At 34.3% G+C, this 16,530-nt stretch overlaps 1 protein-coding gene across 3 annotated transcripts in view; it reads left to right on the forward strand.

The window, feature by feature from the left end:
* The window catches only part of YTHDF3 (YTH N6-methyladenosine RNA binding protein F3), a 36,372-nt gene that overhangs the window by 4,169 nt on the left and 15,673 nt on the right, over positions 1–16,530 (forward strand). For 2 of the 3 annotated variants that reach the window (XM_081116352.1, XM_081116353.1), the window contains exons 3-4: positions 2,476–2,561; positions 11,888–13,486. In XM_081116352.1, coding sequence (XP_080972478.1) covers positions 2,476–2,561; positions 11,888–13,486 — 1,685 coding nt within the window. Of the gene's footprint in view, positions 1–66; positions 208–2,475; positions 2,562–11,887; positions 13,487–16,530 lie in introns of those variants that run through there. The other variant, XM_081116351.1, reaches the window with a different exon arrangement.

Raw genomic sequence — 16,530 nt, forward strand, 5'->3', positions numbered from 1 at the left:
TAATCCTCAAAACATTCCTATAAGGAGATAGAGGGTATATGGTATTGTCGCTGTTTTTGTAGGTGGGAAAACATGATGCACAGATCTGTTGACTTTCCTAACTTGATGTAGTCAGACCAGAGCAAAGAATCACCTGGCTCCTAAGGCCCATGTTCTATCTTGATTTGACTCTGCTTCATAGAGCAGAGGAAACAGGCGAAGAATCATGTAAGTCATCTGTTCTTTTTTCCCTGAAGAACTTGTACAGACTATGGAACTAGCTTGGATTTCATTACTATTTAATGGCTCTCAGTCTCCAAGACATTAAGTTGTCATTAAGTAATGTTCAAAAACTAAAGCCTTTAAGACAGTTGAATTTCTTAAATGTATGCTTCTGAAACTCAGAGGCTAGCTTCTTACTCATATTTTAATTGAATGCAAATTACTTGTCAGTATGCATAAAATACTTTTAATTAAACATTTCCTTAGATTGACATACTCCTTGAGTAATCTTTTAGAATTTCTTAGACATTTATGCATCACTTATAAATGATTGTAGACTATTTATTTAGTGTGTGTGAATGTTTTGTTCTTAGTCACAGCCTCTTAAAAGAAGAGAAAGGATAGAACAGAGGAAATAAGAATAGCAGTGTAATATGTATTTAGATAAATTTTGAGTAGGTACTTTTTACTGTGTTAGCAGTATGGATTAAATTTGTGAGAATCTAACAAATTCAAGGACTAGATAGTTGTGATTTTGAAATGGGTTGCTGTTTCAAATGTGTACTGACGACTATTACTAGTGTAATAGTCCATAAGTAGTGAAGAATTTTTTTTCAGGAGGTAATAAATTATGCATAGTACCTTTGATAAAGGAGTGGTAAAGGAGAATGTGTATGTTAGAATCTCTTGGGCTGACATGATTAACCCACCAGAAATAGCCTAAGGTACCCACCTCTTTATTTTCATTTCTAGTGGCTGCTAACATATTTAAATTTTGGGGAGCACATTTAGCTCAACCCTGGCTATGATGCTATCTTTATCATAATATAGAGGTAAACCACCTCAGTGGATCAAGTTGACCATCAGGTTTCTCTTCTTGTCTTTAAGGGGCAGTGTAGGTTTACTTTGAAGACTTCACAATGTAGCATTGTTTCTTGGAGTGATCATTGCTATTTAGTGGGAGGCAAAGAACTAAGGGACATGGCCTACTTTTGCTCTCCCATGTCATCGTCAACTCACGATTACATTGTATATGATCTAAACTCAAGTTAGGAAAAATTAAAATGGTATACTGTTACAAAGGAACACAACCATTGTCCCCAACCTTAATTTATAATATTTTGTGACCCTATTTTTAAGTAATCCCCAAATATTGAGGTGTTTTTTGTTGTTGTTTCTAACAGATTAGTTAATATCCATCAGAAAGCTTCAACTTTGTACATCAATGTGTGTTTCAAAAGTAGGATAAAATAGTATATTTACATAGACAGTGCCAGCACATCAAGTTTTAGCCTGGTGAAGCTTCTGTGGTTCTAAAGTAATTTTTAGTCCTATTTGGATCTTGTAATATTTTATGTAATATTCAACATTATTGTATATTGTCATTGAATACTCTCATGAGGTGAGGTAGGTAGGTACTATTAATATCCTCTTTGAACAGAGAAGTAGAGTTACAGAGGTTAAGTCACTAACTTAGAGATCAATCACCCAGCTTCTTAGTGTTGGACTTAGGATCCAAATCCAGGACCTTCTTACCTCAAGTCTGCTCAAAAGCACTGTAAGACAGTGTCAAGAGAATAACTATAGAACATTTATGGAAAAGATCTCTGAACAAATACGGCATTATAAATTATTCTGATTGGTTTTCTTGTGTGTTGCAAGAGTAATCATGGTTATCTTTAGTGTCTGAATTTTATTTGTACTTTCATGTGAGAGTCTTCATAATTTTTTATTTAGATTTTTTTTCCATAATTACATTTATTGTGATACTGCTTCAAGTTAATTTTAGCCACTTTCTTTAACTGGAGACATTTAAGATATTTAATGTAATTAGTTACCAAAAAAGTTCATTATTTACCTTTAATAGACTAAGTAATAGATTTAACAAAGAGAACATTCCGAAATCTGTCTACAACACTATTTGAGGTAATATTTAGATTCAATTATAGCATTAGTGAACCCTTCCAACATTTTAATTTAACTGTTTGCTTACTACAGTGTTGAAATTGGGATATTGTTTTTGTTATTGGGAAGTGTATATGTAATTTTTATTTCTCTAATCTTAGGCTTATCTGTACAAGATTTGTAAGTTTTTGGTGGCACATAAATATTTGTATCCAAAATTAAGTTGTTATTAAGAGATTTTAGGTGAAAAGAACAAAGAGCTCAGGATAACTTTTTGTGACTTCGTTTGAAAAATACTGAAAATGTTAGGTGGTTCTGTGATTCTCATAATGATGATTACAACACATCTAATACAAACATATTTTTTAGTTTCAGTACAAAATGGTTCCATTCATCAAAAAGATGCTGTAAATGATGATGATTTTGAGCCATACTTAAGTAGCCAGACAAATCAGGTAAGTCTGACAGTTCCATATTTAGGAAATTAGACTTAATACTAGTATTAATTGATTTTTCAAGTAGATATTTTAATTGAATGAGACTAACAATACCATGAGTTTATCTAGTATACCTTCATAATAGTGAATAGCAGTTGCAGGTTTATGGCACAGAAGAGTTCTTTAAAAATTATAGACAGCTGAAACTAGATTATGAATATAAAGATTTGAAGATGAATATTATTTGTACATATTTTGGTGTGGGGTTTTTTTTTTTTAGTGTTGAAAGAATTTAATCTTTTAATGTCACTGTCATATCTTTGTAGCCAAAGCACATTACAATATTTAATTAGCTAGAAATTTGTGGGAGAGGACTACTTTGTGCCTGAAATTTTTGGTTAAGTGTAGTGTTTTCTTCTTTAGGAGGCGGTCCTATTTGAATTTTACTGATAAAGTTTTAATTTAACCTGGTAATGTAGGGAATAGATAAAGATAAAATAATTTAAGACTTTATAAACACTTGCTTCTATATTGTAGGCATGGAGAATTTCATCAAATCAAATAATTGGTGGCTTTTGAGGTCCTTGTGTATTCAGATTTTTCACAAGTCTTGTGAATTTGTGTACTGGAATAATTTAGATGTAAACATTTAAAAAGTGATCTTTGGTCTCTATACTATTTCTGTCTGCGTCCATTTGTTAATAAAAATGTTGCTACTAATGAAGTAAATTTAAAAAGTTTTCATCATTAACCATTTTCTTTAGGGAGAACATTCTGGAATGAAGCTGCTTTTGTTGTTTTGCTTTAAAAAAAAAAAATACATAAAAAAAGGTACCTTGAAATCTTAACCTCTAGTTTTTTAAAACTGTAAAAGAACAAGGAACCAAATGTTCTTAACACAGCTTTACAGTGTTAGAGCAAATTTGAACAAAAAGTAGTTCCCATTTTGTGGGATGTAGAATTATTTTTAGGACTGAAGAACTGTGGTTATGTTTAATCTGATTAAACTCTTAGTAATTTCTTTACCCTCTTCTATCTGTTGATCTGTAATCATTGTTGGGAAGGAATACACAAATGAGAATGAAGAAAAATGGGTAATAAAATCTATGAAAGTTTGGCTACTGTTAAGAATGAAAATTTTCATTTTATATTTATATAATCTACTTTATGATCTCAGTAAATTTACTTTCCACCTAAATGTTGTGAAAGAATATATTATTGGAAAATAAGGGAAGATCATTTGTCGTGCAGTGTAGTGCAAGTTTTTAAAGAAACAGTATTGTGTTTGAGACCATACAGTAACCTCAGTTAATATCCCTCATGGCAGTGTTTTCCAACTTTGAGAAATTCTGATATGAAGCATAGTAAATATTGCCCCCCCAACAAGGTCTTTACAATCAGATAAGTTTTGAGAAGTTTATTTGGTCTAAATAATTGAATTGTGGGTTTTTTTGCTACCTGATTTCATACTTTATTAAAATGTAAAATGAATTTCTGAGACAAGGATATATTATGTAGATCCTCTGTCTTCATTGTTCAAACTCTGTTTTCAAGGAATTTTAATGGATCGTAAATGTTTGAAAATTGCTACCATAAGAATCCTTGCTTTACTTGGTAACAGATATTTTATAATTCATTTGTCACAGGGGCTTAGAAGATTGGTTATTTGGCATTCCACAGAGGTGCTTCAGGTCTGCCTAGGGGAGACTGGGGGAGGGTACCCTTGATCCCACCCTTGTGGCAACAAGAGCTCTGCTTTGCTTTTTATCTGTTTTTTATATTGGACTTTTGCATAAGATTTCACTTGTAAAAAACTTTTAACGTATTGGAAAATTAATTTTAAGACTCTAAATGCGTTCACCTTAATTAACTCAGTTTTTAATTGTATCATAAAAGCTTCTTTATGTTGGCAAAACATCTGTAAACAACTTGTTTTAATGTGATGTTTAAATGGAAGGTCTTATGCTTTATATTAATTAAATTATTTTAATTCATGATGTTTGAATCAATATAGTCATGTGCTGTTTCAAGAGAGGTTTTAAAGTTTGATACCCATAAGGCTGTATTTTACTTCCTCCTTCTTGCCAGTACTAATGAATAGATTTTCAGCAGTTATCTTTCTGTAATACGAAAAATAATTATGTGTAGTCAGGGTACATATTTACTTTTTAAAAAAAACATATCTTTATTGATTTTAGAGAAGGGAGAAGGAGAGAAATATTGATGTGAGAGTGAAACATCTATTGGCTGCCTCCTACACACCCCTTACTGGGGATGGAGCCCGCAACCCAGCCATGTGCCCTGACAGGGAATCAAACCAGTGACCTTTTGATGCATGGGTTGATGCTCAACCAACTGAGCCACACTGGTCGAGCAGCACTGTCCAGGGCCATATTTTCTTTTTAAAGAGCACTATAATTATAGAATATTGAACACTGAGTCTATTGGAGAGAAAAATGGAAAATCTGAAAGTAAGCTATATAAGAATTTAAGTTATAATTACTTAGCTGAAATAGAAAAATTTAATTTATAAATGCACAATATGACTTTAAAATTAAATCCTATCTGATTTTAATATAAATAAGAAAAATGAATCGTTTATCTGGAAAGATGTTTAATATTTTTGGTTAATTTGTTTTGTGTACTTAGATCTAATTCACATCAAACCCAGGCATACTTTATTTTTTATTTTTTTTTATTTTTAAAAAATATATCTATTGATTTCAGAGAGAGGAAGGAAGAGGGAGATAGAAACATCAGTGATGAGAGAGCCATCAGTGATTGGCTGCCTCCTGCACGCCCCAACTGGGGATTGAGCCCACAACCCGGGCATGTGCCCTAACTGGGAATCGAACCATGATCTGGATCCTAGGTTGATGTTCAACCACTGAGCCATGCCGGCATATTTTAACCAGGCTACTGGCCTTCTGTGGCAGCATATTTCTTCTTTTTTCTAGTGTTCACTTTCTTAGGGAATAATTTTTATATTAATTTACAAGTGATTGTCCTTCAGGTCTTAAAATTAGTTCTTTGTTATGTGGACATATATTAGGGTACAGCCAAGTTGGAGGTTTCTGTTTGGCAAGGAAGGTAGGATTTTTGAAACTCAGGCTTTAACCGGTAGGAAGACAAGACCAATTGAAACTTTATGAAATGTGTGTTTTTGTTGCTTCTGTTAAATCTATCTTGGGTTTATTGTCTCATTTTTTAATGATTTTTTAAAATTTTGTGCTTAAAAGTTTATTTTGGTTAATTATGAAGTGGATATGCATGTTACATTTATGTAAAATACTTACTGTGTAAAATTTTTTTTTGGTTTATTCTCTTAAAACATCACTATAAGTAAAAATGAACATCAGCCAAAAGATAGTTCTCTATAATTCCTCAGAATAGTCGGATAGTTATGTTGATCAGAAAATTGAGGTTTAATTGGTACTATTAAAGGTGCCATATAAGTTTGAAGAATAAATTGGAAAAATGAAGTTTGAGTTTGTCTGTTTGTGTATATGGGGGAAATAAATTCCTAGCCATGTTTATCAGAGAAAGGTATAGAGAACTAAGAATGTTTTTAATTTTGTAGTTTTCTGTCTCTGCCCTTAGTTAAGGTTTTCATTATCTCTGCCTATTCGAATGATTTCCTATCTGGTAATTCTGTACTGCCACTCAGAGGAGTCTTCTTAAAGTTGAAGTTTGATTGTGCCATTGTCATTTTAAAGAATTTACCTCAACTTCACAACATATCCCTTCCTGCCTCATGTTCGGTCAGCTTTCTCCATCTAACTTACTCAGGGAAGTAGGGCTTATTATTATTTTCTGAAAATATAAATATTTTCTTCATAATCTCAATGTGTATGGTTTGCACACACCCCCACACAGACTCCTATGTCTGTTACTTCTGAAGCCCCCAGTTACTTGCACTTCTCTTTGTGCTAGAGTGTTTGTTTTGCTTTGTTTGTACTTCCATTACAGCACTTATCAAATTGTAGGGTAAATATGTCTTCCTCACTAGACCTGTGAAGTCTTCTAGGTCAGAGACCATGTTTTTCATCTTGTCTCCAGTGACGGGCTCTTTAACCTGTTACATAGTAAGCATTCATTAAATACTTACTGAATGAGTGGATTAGGTTATTTTATAGAATTAGGGAATGAAGAATTATGGTTGAAATGTCAGGTTGAGTATGATATATTTTTTCTAATGACATTTTTATGATGTGCATAAATTATACTTTTCTAAAAGTACAGTATTTTTAAAACATTAGAGGAAAATACAGGTAAGCATTAAAAGTAGACTAAGCTTCACTTCTTTTGTTAAATTGAGAAGTGAGTTCTGGAGATTGAAGTACCTCAGATTCTTAAGGGAAAACAGTTCTGTTTTTCTCCTTGTAGAAGTGCTGTTATTGGTGGATGATGTCTCAATCTTTTTTATTGAACTTCTGAAACATTGTACAATGTTCTTTCTTGGAAGTTTGGATATTTATGAAGCAAAAATGTGTATTAAGTTACCTCAACTGAAAAAAACCTGAAAGACGGTTAGTTATAATTGAGTTGTATTAAAATGTCTTCAGGTCAGAACAGTGATCATAAACTTTTTCTTATTGTTCAGGTTTTCTTTGAGGTAATAGAAAAATCACCTGCGGGTTAAGGGATAATAATTATAAATGATTTTAAAATTCTGAGGAAGAACTTTTAATCTGTAATTTTAGCTTTCAGATTAAAAAAACTAAAGGGAGAAGCTTAATCTATATTTTCATATAGCACTTCGCAATTAAAGATTTTTAAAAATCTTTACAATTGATTAGAGCAGTAGGCATTATCCCCATTTTACCAGTGAAGTAACAAGGTTAGAGAAATTAAATACTCTGATGAGATCACTGACATAGAAAGTGGAAGAGTACAGAATTAAGCCCAATCATTGCCTGCTACATCACATTGTGACTTTATACTCTTTGGGGGTGGTGTGTGTCTGTTTTTGTTTTTTTAATCCCCAACCAAGTATGTTTTTATTGATTATAGAAAGAGAATAAAAATCTTAATCAGTTGCCTCCCAAATGCGTCCCAACCTGGGATTGAACCCTCAACCTTTTGTTGTGCTGGACCACGCTCCAACCAACTGAGCCACCCAGCCAGGGCCATGACTTTATATTCTTAAAATCTGGACTAGCTTTGAAACTATACAAATGTGCTTGATGATTAAGTTACATCTTAAAGAGGCAGATACCACTTTTTATATGTATAATTATTTTCCCCTTTCAAGTAGGTTTTTGAATATAAGGGAAATACTAAAAATTTTACATCACTTTGTTTAAAGGTTGTAGATTTTAAAGAATATAGTATACTGCCCAGGCCAGTGTGTCTCGGTTGAGCGTTGTCACATGCACCAAAACGTCACTGATTCTATCCCTGGTCAGGGCACATGCCCAGTTGTGGGCTTGATCCCCAGTGGGGGGGTGGCCTGCAGGAGGCAGCTGATTGATGTTTCTCTCTCAAATCTGTTTCTCTCCCCCTCTTCTCCTTTCCTCTCTCTCTAAAATCAATAACATTTTTTTAAAAAGAATATTGTAAAATTTCACTCTTGCTGACTACTTTCCGAAATATAAACAAACTATTTTAAAGCTATTATTTTACATAAACTGAAATTGATTATGGCTCATTATAACCAGGTTTTAAGTAAAAGGTGAAAGTAAGTTTTGAGCTATTTTTCATCAGGAAGTGGACATTTTTTCTCCACTACCAAGGTGCATTCCCCTAATTGACATTCCACTTAGCTAGCAATTAGAAATTGATTTTAAATTTAGCAAAACATTTGAAAATATTTCCAGTTATTATCAAAGCTCCTACTAATTAAAAATGTGTTGGCTATATCTTTTTTTTAAACTTTAAAGAGTTTTCTACAACTTTGCTTTTACTAGAATCCAAACCAAAGCCTGGCCTTTTGAAAGGAGGTTGCTTAAGTTATTTTCACAGAGCTAGGAAAAACATCTCATTCAGCTAAAACTACTGAGAGAATTGGGAAATAAATGGTTAGCATTTGTTTGATAAACTGGAGAAGAGGCCATTTATCCAATATCCTCAACAACTAGGTGATAGTAAAAGCACTGTGCATGGCTCTGTTTTCATACAAGGACAATGGCACATCTCTGCTTATTAGCCTGAGCTGTTTGTTTGATAGGCAGATATGACTAATGGAGCACATTTTAAAATAATTTAAACTTATTATTTTGACAAAATCAGTAATTTAGGGAGAAGTAGTAAAAGTCATGATTTTAAAAAATAATTGAAAAGATACTTAATCAAAGCCTTCACACCCAGTCGCGTTTGGGCCTATTCCAGTCCCAGAAGTGACAGAATTGGCAAAAATTTGTTCCACATTAATTTAATAGTAGAGGTTGGGAACTTTTTTTTTTTTTTTCAGGAATCTGTACAGATTACAGAATCAGTTAAAAGAAAGTTGACAAACTCTGGCCCAGGGGCCAAATTCAGTCCATGCCATTTTCTTTGAGAAAACCCTTGAGTTAGCAGCCTTTTAAAAAAGGTTGTTTTTTAAAAAGATGAATAATGTGGTAGCAGCCAGAAACTATTAGGTTTGCAAAGCTTAAAATATGTGTGTGTTGTTTTGTTGACTGACTCCTGAATTACACTATTGGTATAGATAAATTAGGAACTTGATGTGTAACTGTTGTGCATAATTCAGCATTTGTGAGAGTGAAATAAGAATATTCAAAATAAGTTATGAGCATAATTTTGCAAACACTTTATTATGAAAAATGAACTTAAAGCTCTGGCCCGTGTGGGTCAGTGGTTAGAGCGTCAGCCTGTGCACTGAATGTTTGCAGGTTCGATTCCTGGTCAAGGGCACGTCCCTGGGTTGCGGGTTCCCTCTAGGCCCCAGGGGCACCAGTGGGAGGCAGCCAGTCGATGTTTCTCTCTCACATTGATGTCCATTCCGTCCTGTCCCGTGCCTCCCCCCCCCCCCCCGTTTTCTCTCTGAAAAGCAATGGAAAAAAATACCCTCATGTGAGGATTTAAAAAAAAGTGAACTTAAAAACTTTCTACCTGGTCTGCTTTTCCACTCCCACATCCAGATAAGGACTTACTGAGTCTAGGTTTCAGTGCCAACATTCTAAATTAAAACTTTGAACTTGATTACCTCCATATTTAGCCCAGCTCTCCTACTCTTCCCTCCTGGGGAATTTATTCACTTCCCTGTGTTATGTGTCTTTAGCTGTAGGATTTTTTACAATGAGTATCTTATAACGATTTTTCACAGTATAGGCATTTAATAAGTTAATAATAGATACTTTAATGATAGATACTTTAGTAACTTTAAACTTAAAGATAATTTTTAAAAATTCTCTATTATATATGTTTACTTGTACTGGCTGCACATCTGTTCATTTTTATTAAGCTTTTTAGAGTTTTGTATCACAGTGACTTCTTTGTCAGTATGAAACATCATGAGTACTTTTCTTTTTAGCAAATATTTAGTGATTGGTTATACTGTGTGCGTGTGTGTGTGTGTGTGTGTGTGTGTGTGTATTCATGGCTAGTATAAAGTTTACTTACTAATTGCAAGAATTTTTTCATTGAAAACTACTATTGGTGATTTTGAACTTCCCTCAAGAAGCTCTTCTTTTTGTCTTTAAATATAACAGTATTTTCACTGTTGGTCTGTGTAATGATGGCACCACCATGGTGGTTCCAAAGATGGTCTTCATTTCCTTTATACTAATATTGTGAACATCGTCGGGATATATTTTCAAATACAATTAATAATTGTTCAGTATAGTTAAAGGATATAGTCAATTAACTTAGTAAATAGTGTAAGACATGTATTTCCAGTTTTGAATACAGTAAAATGTACTTCATATTAAGTATATAAAGTCATTTTTTTTCTTTAAATAGTACAAATTGAGAGTTGTGTTTTTTTTTAAATCCAAGCTTTACTGGGAATACTCAGTAGAACTGTGTCATAATTATTTATTTAAATACAACCTGTATTTGAAACTAAATAGTAACAATAAAGCATCTTAGTTTTTAATGATTCGGCCTTTAAAATAATTTAAAATGAATTCCAGGTAGTATGACTGTGATGTTTGTCACATATTTATGTTGATGGACTTCCTGAGTGGGAAAGCAGTGTTTTAGAACAATCCCAAGAGAGTAATGGCCCAAAAAAACCCAAAAAACAAAAAAGGTTGCTTACTTTACTCTGGGGGATTTAGAATATCTATAGAAATTAAGTGAATAATCAGCCTTTGAGATTTGACCCTTGCAAAGGGAATACTAGTTGTCCTGACTGGATATTAGCTTAATTTTTCACCTTGCTTATTAATTCTACAAATTCTAAAGCTCTGTTTGAGGCTTTAAAAATCACACCTACATCAAAGAGTGAAAATCTATTATCAGACCTGTTTTTGTCATAAGAAACACATTTTCAAAAGAAATCCTTAAAATTTTTTATTTTTTACATTGTGAAGTAACAAATTTGAGTTTTTAAAAATGGAATTTGGTGCCTTGGTTTTTTGCAAATCACTAAATGAATGGTTAGTTAATATTCAAAATAAAAGTTGATATAATTGCAGTAATTCTGGGGGGAAAATTACAGGAACTCAATTTCTAAATGAAAATTCTGTTCAGGAAGGTGATGTTTATTGTGTAAATTTTGGAAAATCTAGTTCAAAGAAAAGAGGAACCTGTTATCCCACCATTAAGAAACCATAAGAAGCATTTGGTTTTGTTTCTTTTTCAAAATGAACGAGGCAAAACAAAAACAGATTTGGATCATGCTGTAGGTATAATCTTGAATGTTTGCTTCTCAGAGTGTATTTCTCTATTTCCTTAATAAAAGTATAAAATTTAACTGCTGAACTGAGATTCTGTAATACAGATACACTATAATTTAATTTCTCTATTATTGGTATAGTTTCCGGGTTTGTTTAATTCTTGCTTATACATGTTTGGATACATCAATTGCTTAAAATAAAGCTGGCTATAAATGATCAATTTGTGTTGGCAAAATTTATAAATCTACTTTTTGTAGAAAGTACAGTATTTTTAAGTTGTGGTAGAGGACCAGGCTCTTTAAACAAAAATAATCATCTCACCCAGCCACCCCCTAGCCCTGAAACAGAAACCCTACAGTTTTAAAAACAATATTTTAAAGTAAAAATAATCAGCAAATTGTTCTGTTGATAAAATTGAGTTTGAAATTTTAATTTTACTTATCTGGAACTGGTGGATTTGTTTTTCATTTACCTAAATCTATTTGATTTTAATCTTTCAGATTTTTCCCCCCTACCCTTCAGAGGACATTTCCCTCTTGATTATGATCTTTTGTTTTCCAGAGTAACAGCTATCCACCAATGTCAGATCCATACATGCCTAGTTACTATGCTCCATCCATTGGATTTCCATATTCTCTTGGGGAAGCAGCATGGTCCACGGCTGGAGACCAACCTATGCCATATCTGACAACCTATGGACAAATGAGTAATGGAGAACATCATTATATACCAGATGGTGTGTTTAGTCAACCTGGGGCATTAGGAAATACCCCTCCATTTCTTGGTCAGCATGGATTTAACTTTTTTCCTGGTAATGCTGATTTCTCTACATGGGGGACAAGTGGATCTCAGGGACAATCAACGCAAAGTTCTGCTTATAGTAGCAGTTATGGCTATCCACCTAGTTCTCTTGGGAGAGCTATTACTGATGGACAGGCTGGATTTGGCAATGATACTTTGAGTAAGGTGCCCGGCATTAGCAGTATTGAGCAAGGTATGACTGGACTGAAAATTGGTGGTGACCTGACAGCTGCAGTGACAAAAACTGTAGGTACAGCCTTGAGCAGCAGTGGTATGACTAGCATTGCAACCAATAGTGTGCCCCCAGTTAGCAGTGCAGCACCCAAACCAACCTCCTGGGCCGCCATTGCCAGAAAGCCTGCTAAACCTCAACCGAAACTTAAACCCAAGGGCAATGTAGGAATTGGGGGTTCTGCTGTGCCACCACCTCCTATAAAACACAACATGAATATTGGAACTTGGGATGAAAAGGGGTCTGTGGTAAAGGCTCCACCAACCCAACCAGTTCTGCCTCCTCAAACTATAATCCAGCAGCCTCAGCCATTAATTCAACCACCACCATTGGTGCAAAGCCAACTGCCTCAACAGCAGCCTCAGCCACCACAACCACAGCAGCAACAAGGACCTCAGCCACAGGCCCAGCCTCACCAAGTGCAGCCCCAACAGCAACAGCTGCAGAACCGTTGGGTAGCTCCCCGGAATAGGGGAGGTGGCTTCAACCAGAACAATGGAGCGGGCAGTGAAAACTTTGGTTTAGGTGTTGTTCCTGTCAGTGCTTCACCTTCTAGTGTAGAAGTGCATCCAGTGCTGGAAAAACTAAAGGCCATAAACAACTATAATCCCAAAGACTTTGACTGGAACCTGAAGAATGGACGTGTGTTTATAATTAAAAGCTATTCTGAGGATGACATTCACCGTTCCATTAAGTACTCTATTTGGTGTAGTACTGAGCATGGTAATAAGCGTTTGGATGCAGCTTACCGTTCCCTGAATGGGAAAGGCCCACTCTATCTACTCTTCAGTGTGAATGGCAGTGGACATTTTTGTGGAGTGGCTGAAATGAAGTCTGTTGTGGACTATAATGCATATGCTGGTGTCTGGTCTCAGGATAAGTGGAAGGGCAAATTTGAAGTTAAGTGGATCTTTGTCAAAGATGTTCCCAATAACCAATTACGGCATATTCGCTTAGAAAATAATGACAACAAACCAGTTACCAATTCAAGGGACACTCAAGAGGTACCCCTAGAAAAAGCTAAGCAAGTGCTTAAAATAATTGCTACTTTCAAGCATACCACCTCAATCTTTGATGACTTTGCACATTATGAAAAGCGTCAAGAAGAGGAGGAAGCCATGCGTAGGGTAAGAGTACAGTAATTTTTGTGTGTAGGGTCTTTCTGTTGGGGTGTTGTGCATGGATGGGTATTCTTTAATGCCTTTTAATATTACATTCTGTGTTTAAGAACTTTATTCTGAAGGGAACCAACCACTTAGTTTAAGAAACAGCTTTACAAACATCCTTGAAGGCTTGTGATGCTACATTTGAAACATTTCCTCTTTCCTTCCTGAGAGTGGTAACCCTTACTCTGAATTTGCTTCCTGCCTGTTCTTCATACTCCTCAAGTGATAAAGACTGAGTCATGTTCATCAAAGTTCAGTGAATTCTGCATTTACAATTAAGCAGGCTTAAGAACTGGCAAGGGACTCTAATCCCTAATGTTAATTTTATGGGGAAATGTGTCCAGAGTTTGAAGCAAACAACTTTTAAAGAAGTGTTTGAATATTATTTATTTTGTATGTATGAGAAAGAAAATATTTTTCCCTAAAACTCCTGAAGCTTTTTTATAATAATGCATTTAGAGCACTTGTACCAAAAAAAGTAAGAATTTGGCTTTAGGAAGGCAGCTAAGAGTTGGGAAGACATAGCTATAGATACAGACTGTAGAATTTGGTTTCTTCAGTTATTTATTTCTGTGAGACTAATGGAGATCTCACTGTTCCTGCTTGCATCATATTAGCCAGATTTGATCATAGGGCACATAGCAAGGCAGGCTAGGGAATGTTTTTTCTTTCAGACTACAAAAGGAAATTGATGTGGGTGAGCGTGCTATTTTTAGGAGAAAAAGAATGGATAGAGTAGGCAACGGGCAGATTTTTTCATAGACGGTACCTTTAAAGTTATTTTCGAATGAATCAGGGTTAAAGTTAGAAGCTTCTTCAGTAAATTATAGTGGTTGCTATGGAAAGCTTGTACGTAGAAATTAATATAAAACAGGAACTAAAGTTAATTCCTATCTGTGTGAGAACATAAGTATCTTGTGGCTTGATATTTGCAGAAGAGGAAACTATTTCAATTAATTTCTTACTGATGAATAATGTTGAAATAATGATCCTAGAGCAGTAGTTACCATATTTTAGGGCACATAAATATCAATCAGGGTGCTTCTTGAAAATGCAGATTCTTGAGACCACCCCAGGACAATCTGATATATTTGATAAGGGACCTGGGTAGAGTACATTTTTAATAAGCACCTCGGTGATTTTGCTGCTCGTGATTCTTGAACTGAATTGTTAGAAACTTTGCTTCGGAATAGTACAAATGACTAAGGCCCTGCTCAACCTTTTGTAACTGCCGTTACAAATAGTGGGTCAGGAGAAATGATTCGGGTATGAAATGGAGGTGAAGATTTTGTTTTAGGATGTGCTGATTTTATTTAAGATGTCTGAGCACTGTAGACAGTGAAATCTCTTTGATTAGACAGATGTGGGAGTCAGAGATTGGGACCTTCTTGTTCTTAAACATAATCTGCAGAAGTGGGATGAGGTTCCTGAGGGAGAAGGATGCAGGCAGGGAAGTAGTTACCAGCTTCTCTCGCTGCTAAGGAGAGGCCACGCGTGTCTTCCCGCCTTTCTTTTCTACCCAGTCTGAAAATTTAATACTAGTTTTTTTATTATTATTATAATTGTCTCAGGAATTGTGACCATTACATACTGTTTTGTAATCATACATTCAACAGTGAATTGAACTTTAAAGTTGTCTAACCCACCTTTGACGTATTTGTTTTGAATCTTATTTAACTTACTATTTTTTTTAGAAAACGTAGTTTGGTAATATATTTATTAAGCCTTTCTAAATGCAAAAAATGTCTTAACTTTAGCCATGATATATGAATAACTTTACCTGGATATAGAATTTTTGGGTCACAGTCTTTTCTTTCAGGCTTTGTTTTATAGTTTTCTATTCCTATTACATAGAAATATATTTATAGTTTTACATTATGAAGACATCTGAGGCCAGCCTAAATTTTCTTTCTTTGGAAATAGCTGTTTCTGTCTGTGCACATAAAATATTTTTCTTTATTCTTGCAATATGGACCTGTATATAAAATATACCCAATATGGGTCTCTACTGTAATTTTTCTTAATTCTTTGTCTAAAGGCCAGGCTTTTGTCTTTATTTTTTTTCCTAATAATGTCAAAGTATGTTGAATCTTTGTCCTTCAGTGCCATTGGCTCTTACTGTTGTTATTTTTCTGCCTTTGGAGATTTCTCAGATTTGAATTTCCATTTCACTGCTATGATGTGCTTTGTGTTGGTTTCGTGATCGAGTTCTTCAGTGGCCTGTTTGCTTACATCATCATATCTGGCTCCCGCTCACATCTGTTGATTGGTTTCTTACCTGAATTTCTTGATCCAGAGTTCATTTGAGTTTTTGGGTCACAAAGATGACTGTTCACAGCTTATTTTTGCTTCCTATAATGATCATTTTTAGAAACTTCTTCCATATACTTTTTAACTTGTTTCTTTTATTAAATTTACATACAGTAAAATTGTAAATTCCCTTTTGCTGCTGCTTTGTAGTCAGGCTCTCCCTTACCCCTAATTCACTGATTTGTTCTATCTCTAGAAAGCATTTTCCATAATGTCAGATAAATGAAATTACAGTGTGTAATCTTTTAAGACTGGCTTCTTTCACTCAGCATGATATCTTTGCAATTTATTTGTTGTTTTGTGTATCAATTCTTTGTTCCCTTTAATTATTACTAAGTACTGTTTCATTGTATGGATTTACCAGTTTATCCATCTTTTCTTTCTTTGAAGGACATCTGGTTGTTTCTAATGGTTTGAAGAATGTAAATAAAGCTTCTATAAATATTTGTATAAAATCCTTTAAAAAATTTTTTTAAATCATACATAAAATTCACTTTTTTGGTGACTACAGTTCTATGAATTTTACCATTTGTGGATTTGTGTAACCACCACAGTCGGGATACAGAATAATTCCATTATCCCTCCAAAACTACCTTGTACTATTCCTTTGTACTTATATTCTTCCCCCAAGTCTAACCTTTGGCAGCCATTATCTGGACTCATTATATTATTGTTAGTTTCCTTTTTTGTGGAAA

Source organism: Miniopterus schreibersii, assembly GCF_964146895.1.
Source record: "Miniopterus schreibersii genome assembly, chromosome: 17".
NCBI classification, from domain to species: Eukaryota; Metazoa; Chordata; class Mammalia; order Chiroptera; family Miniopteridae; genus Miniopterus; species Miniopterus schreibersii.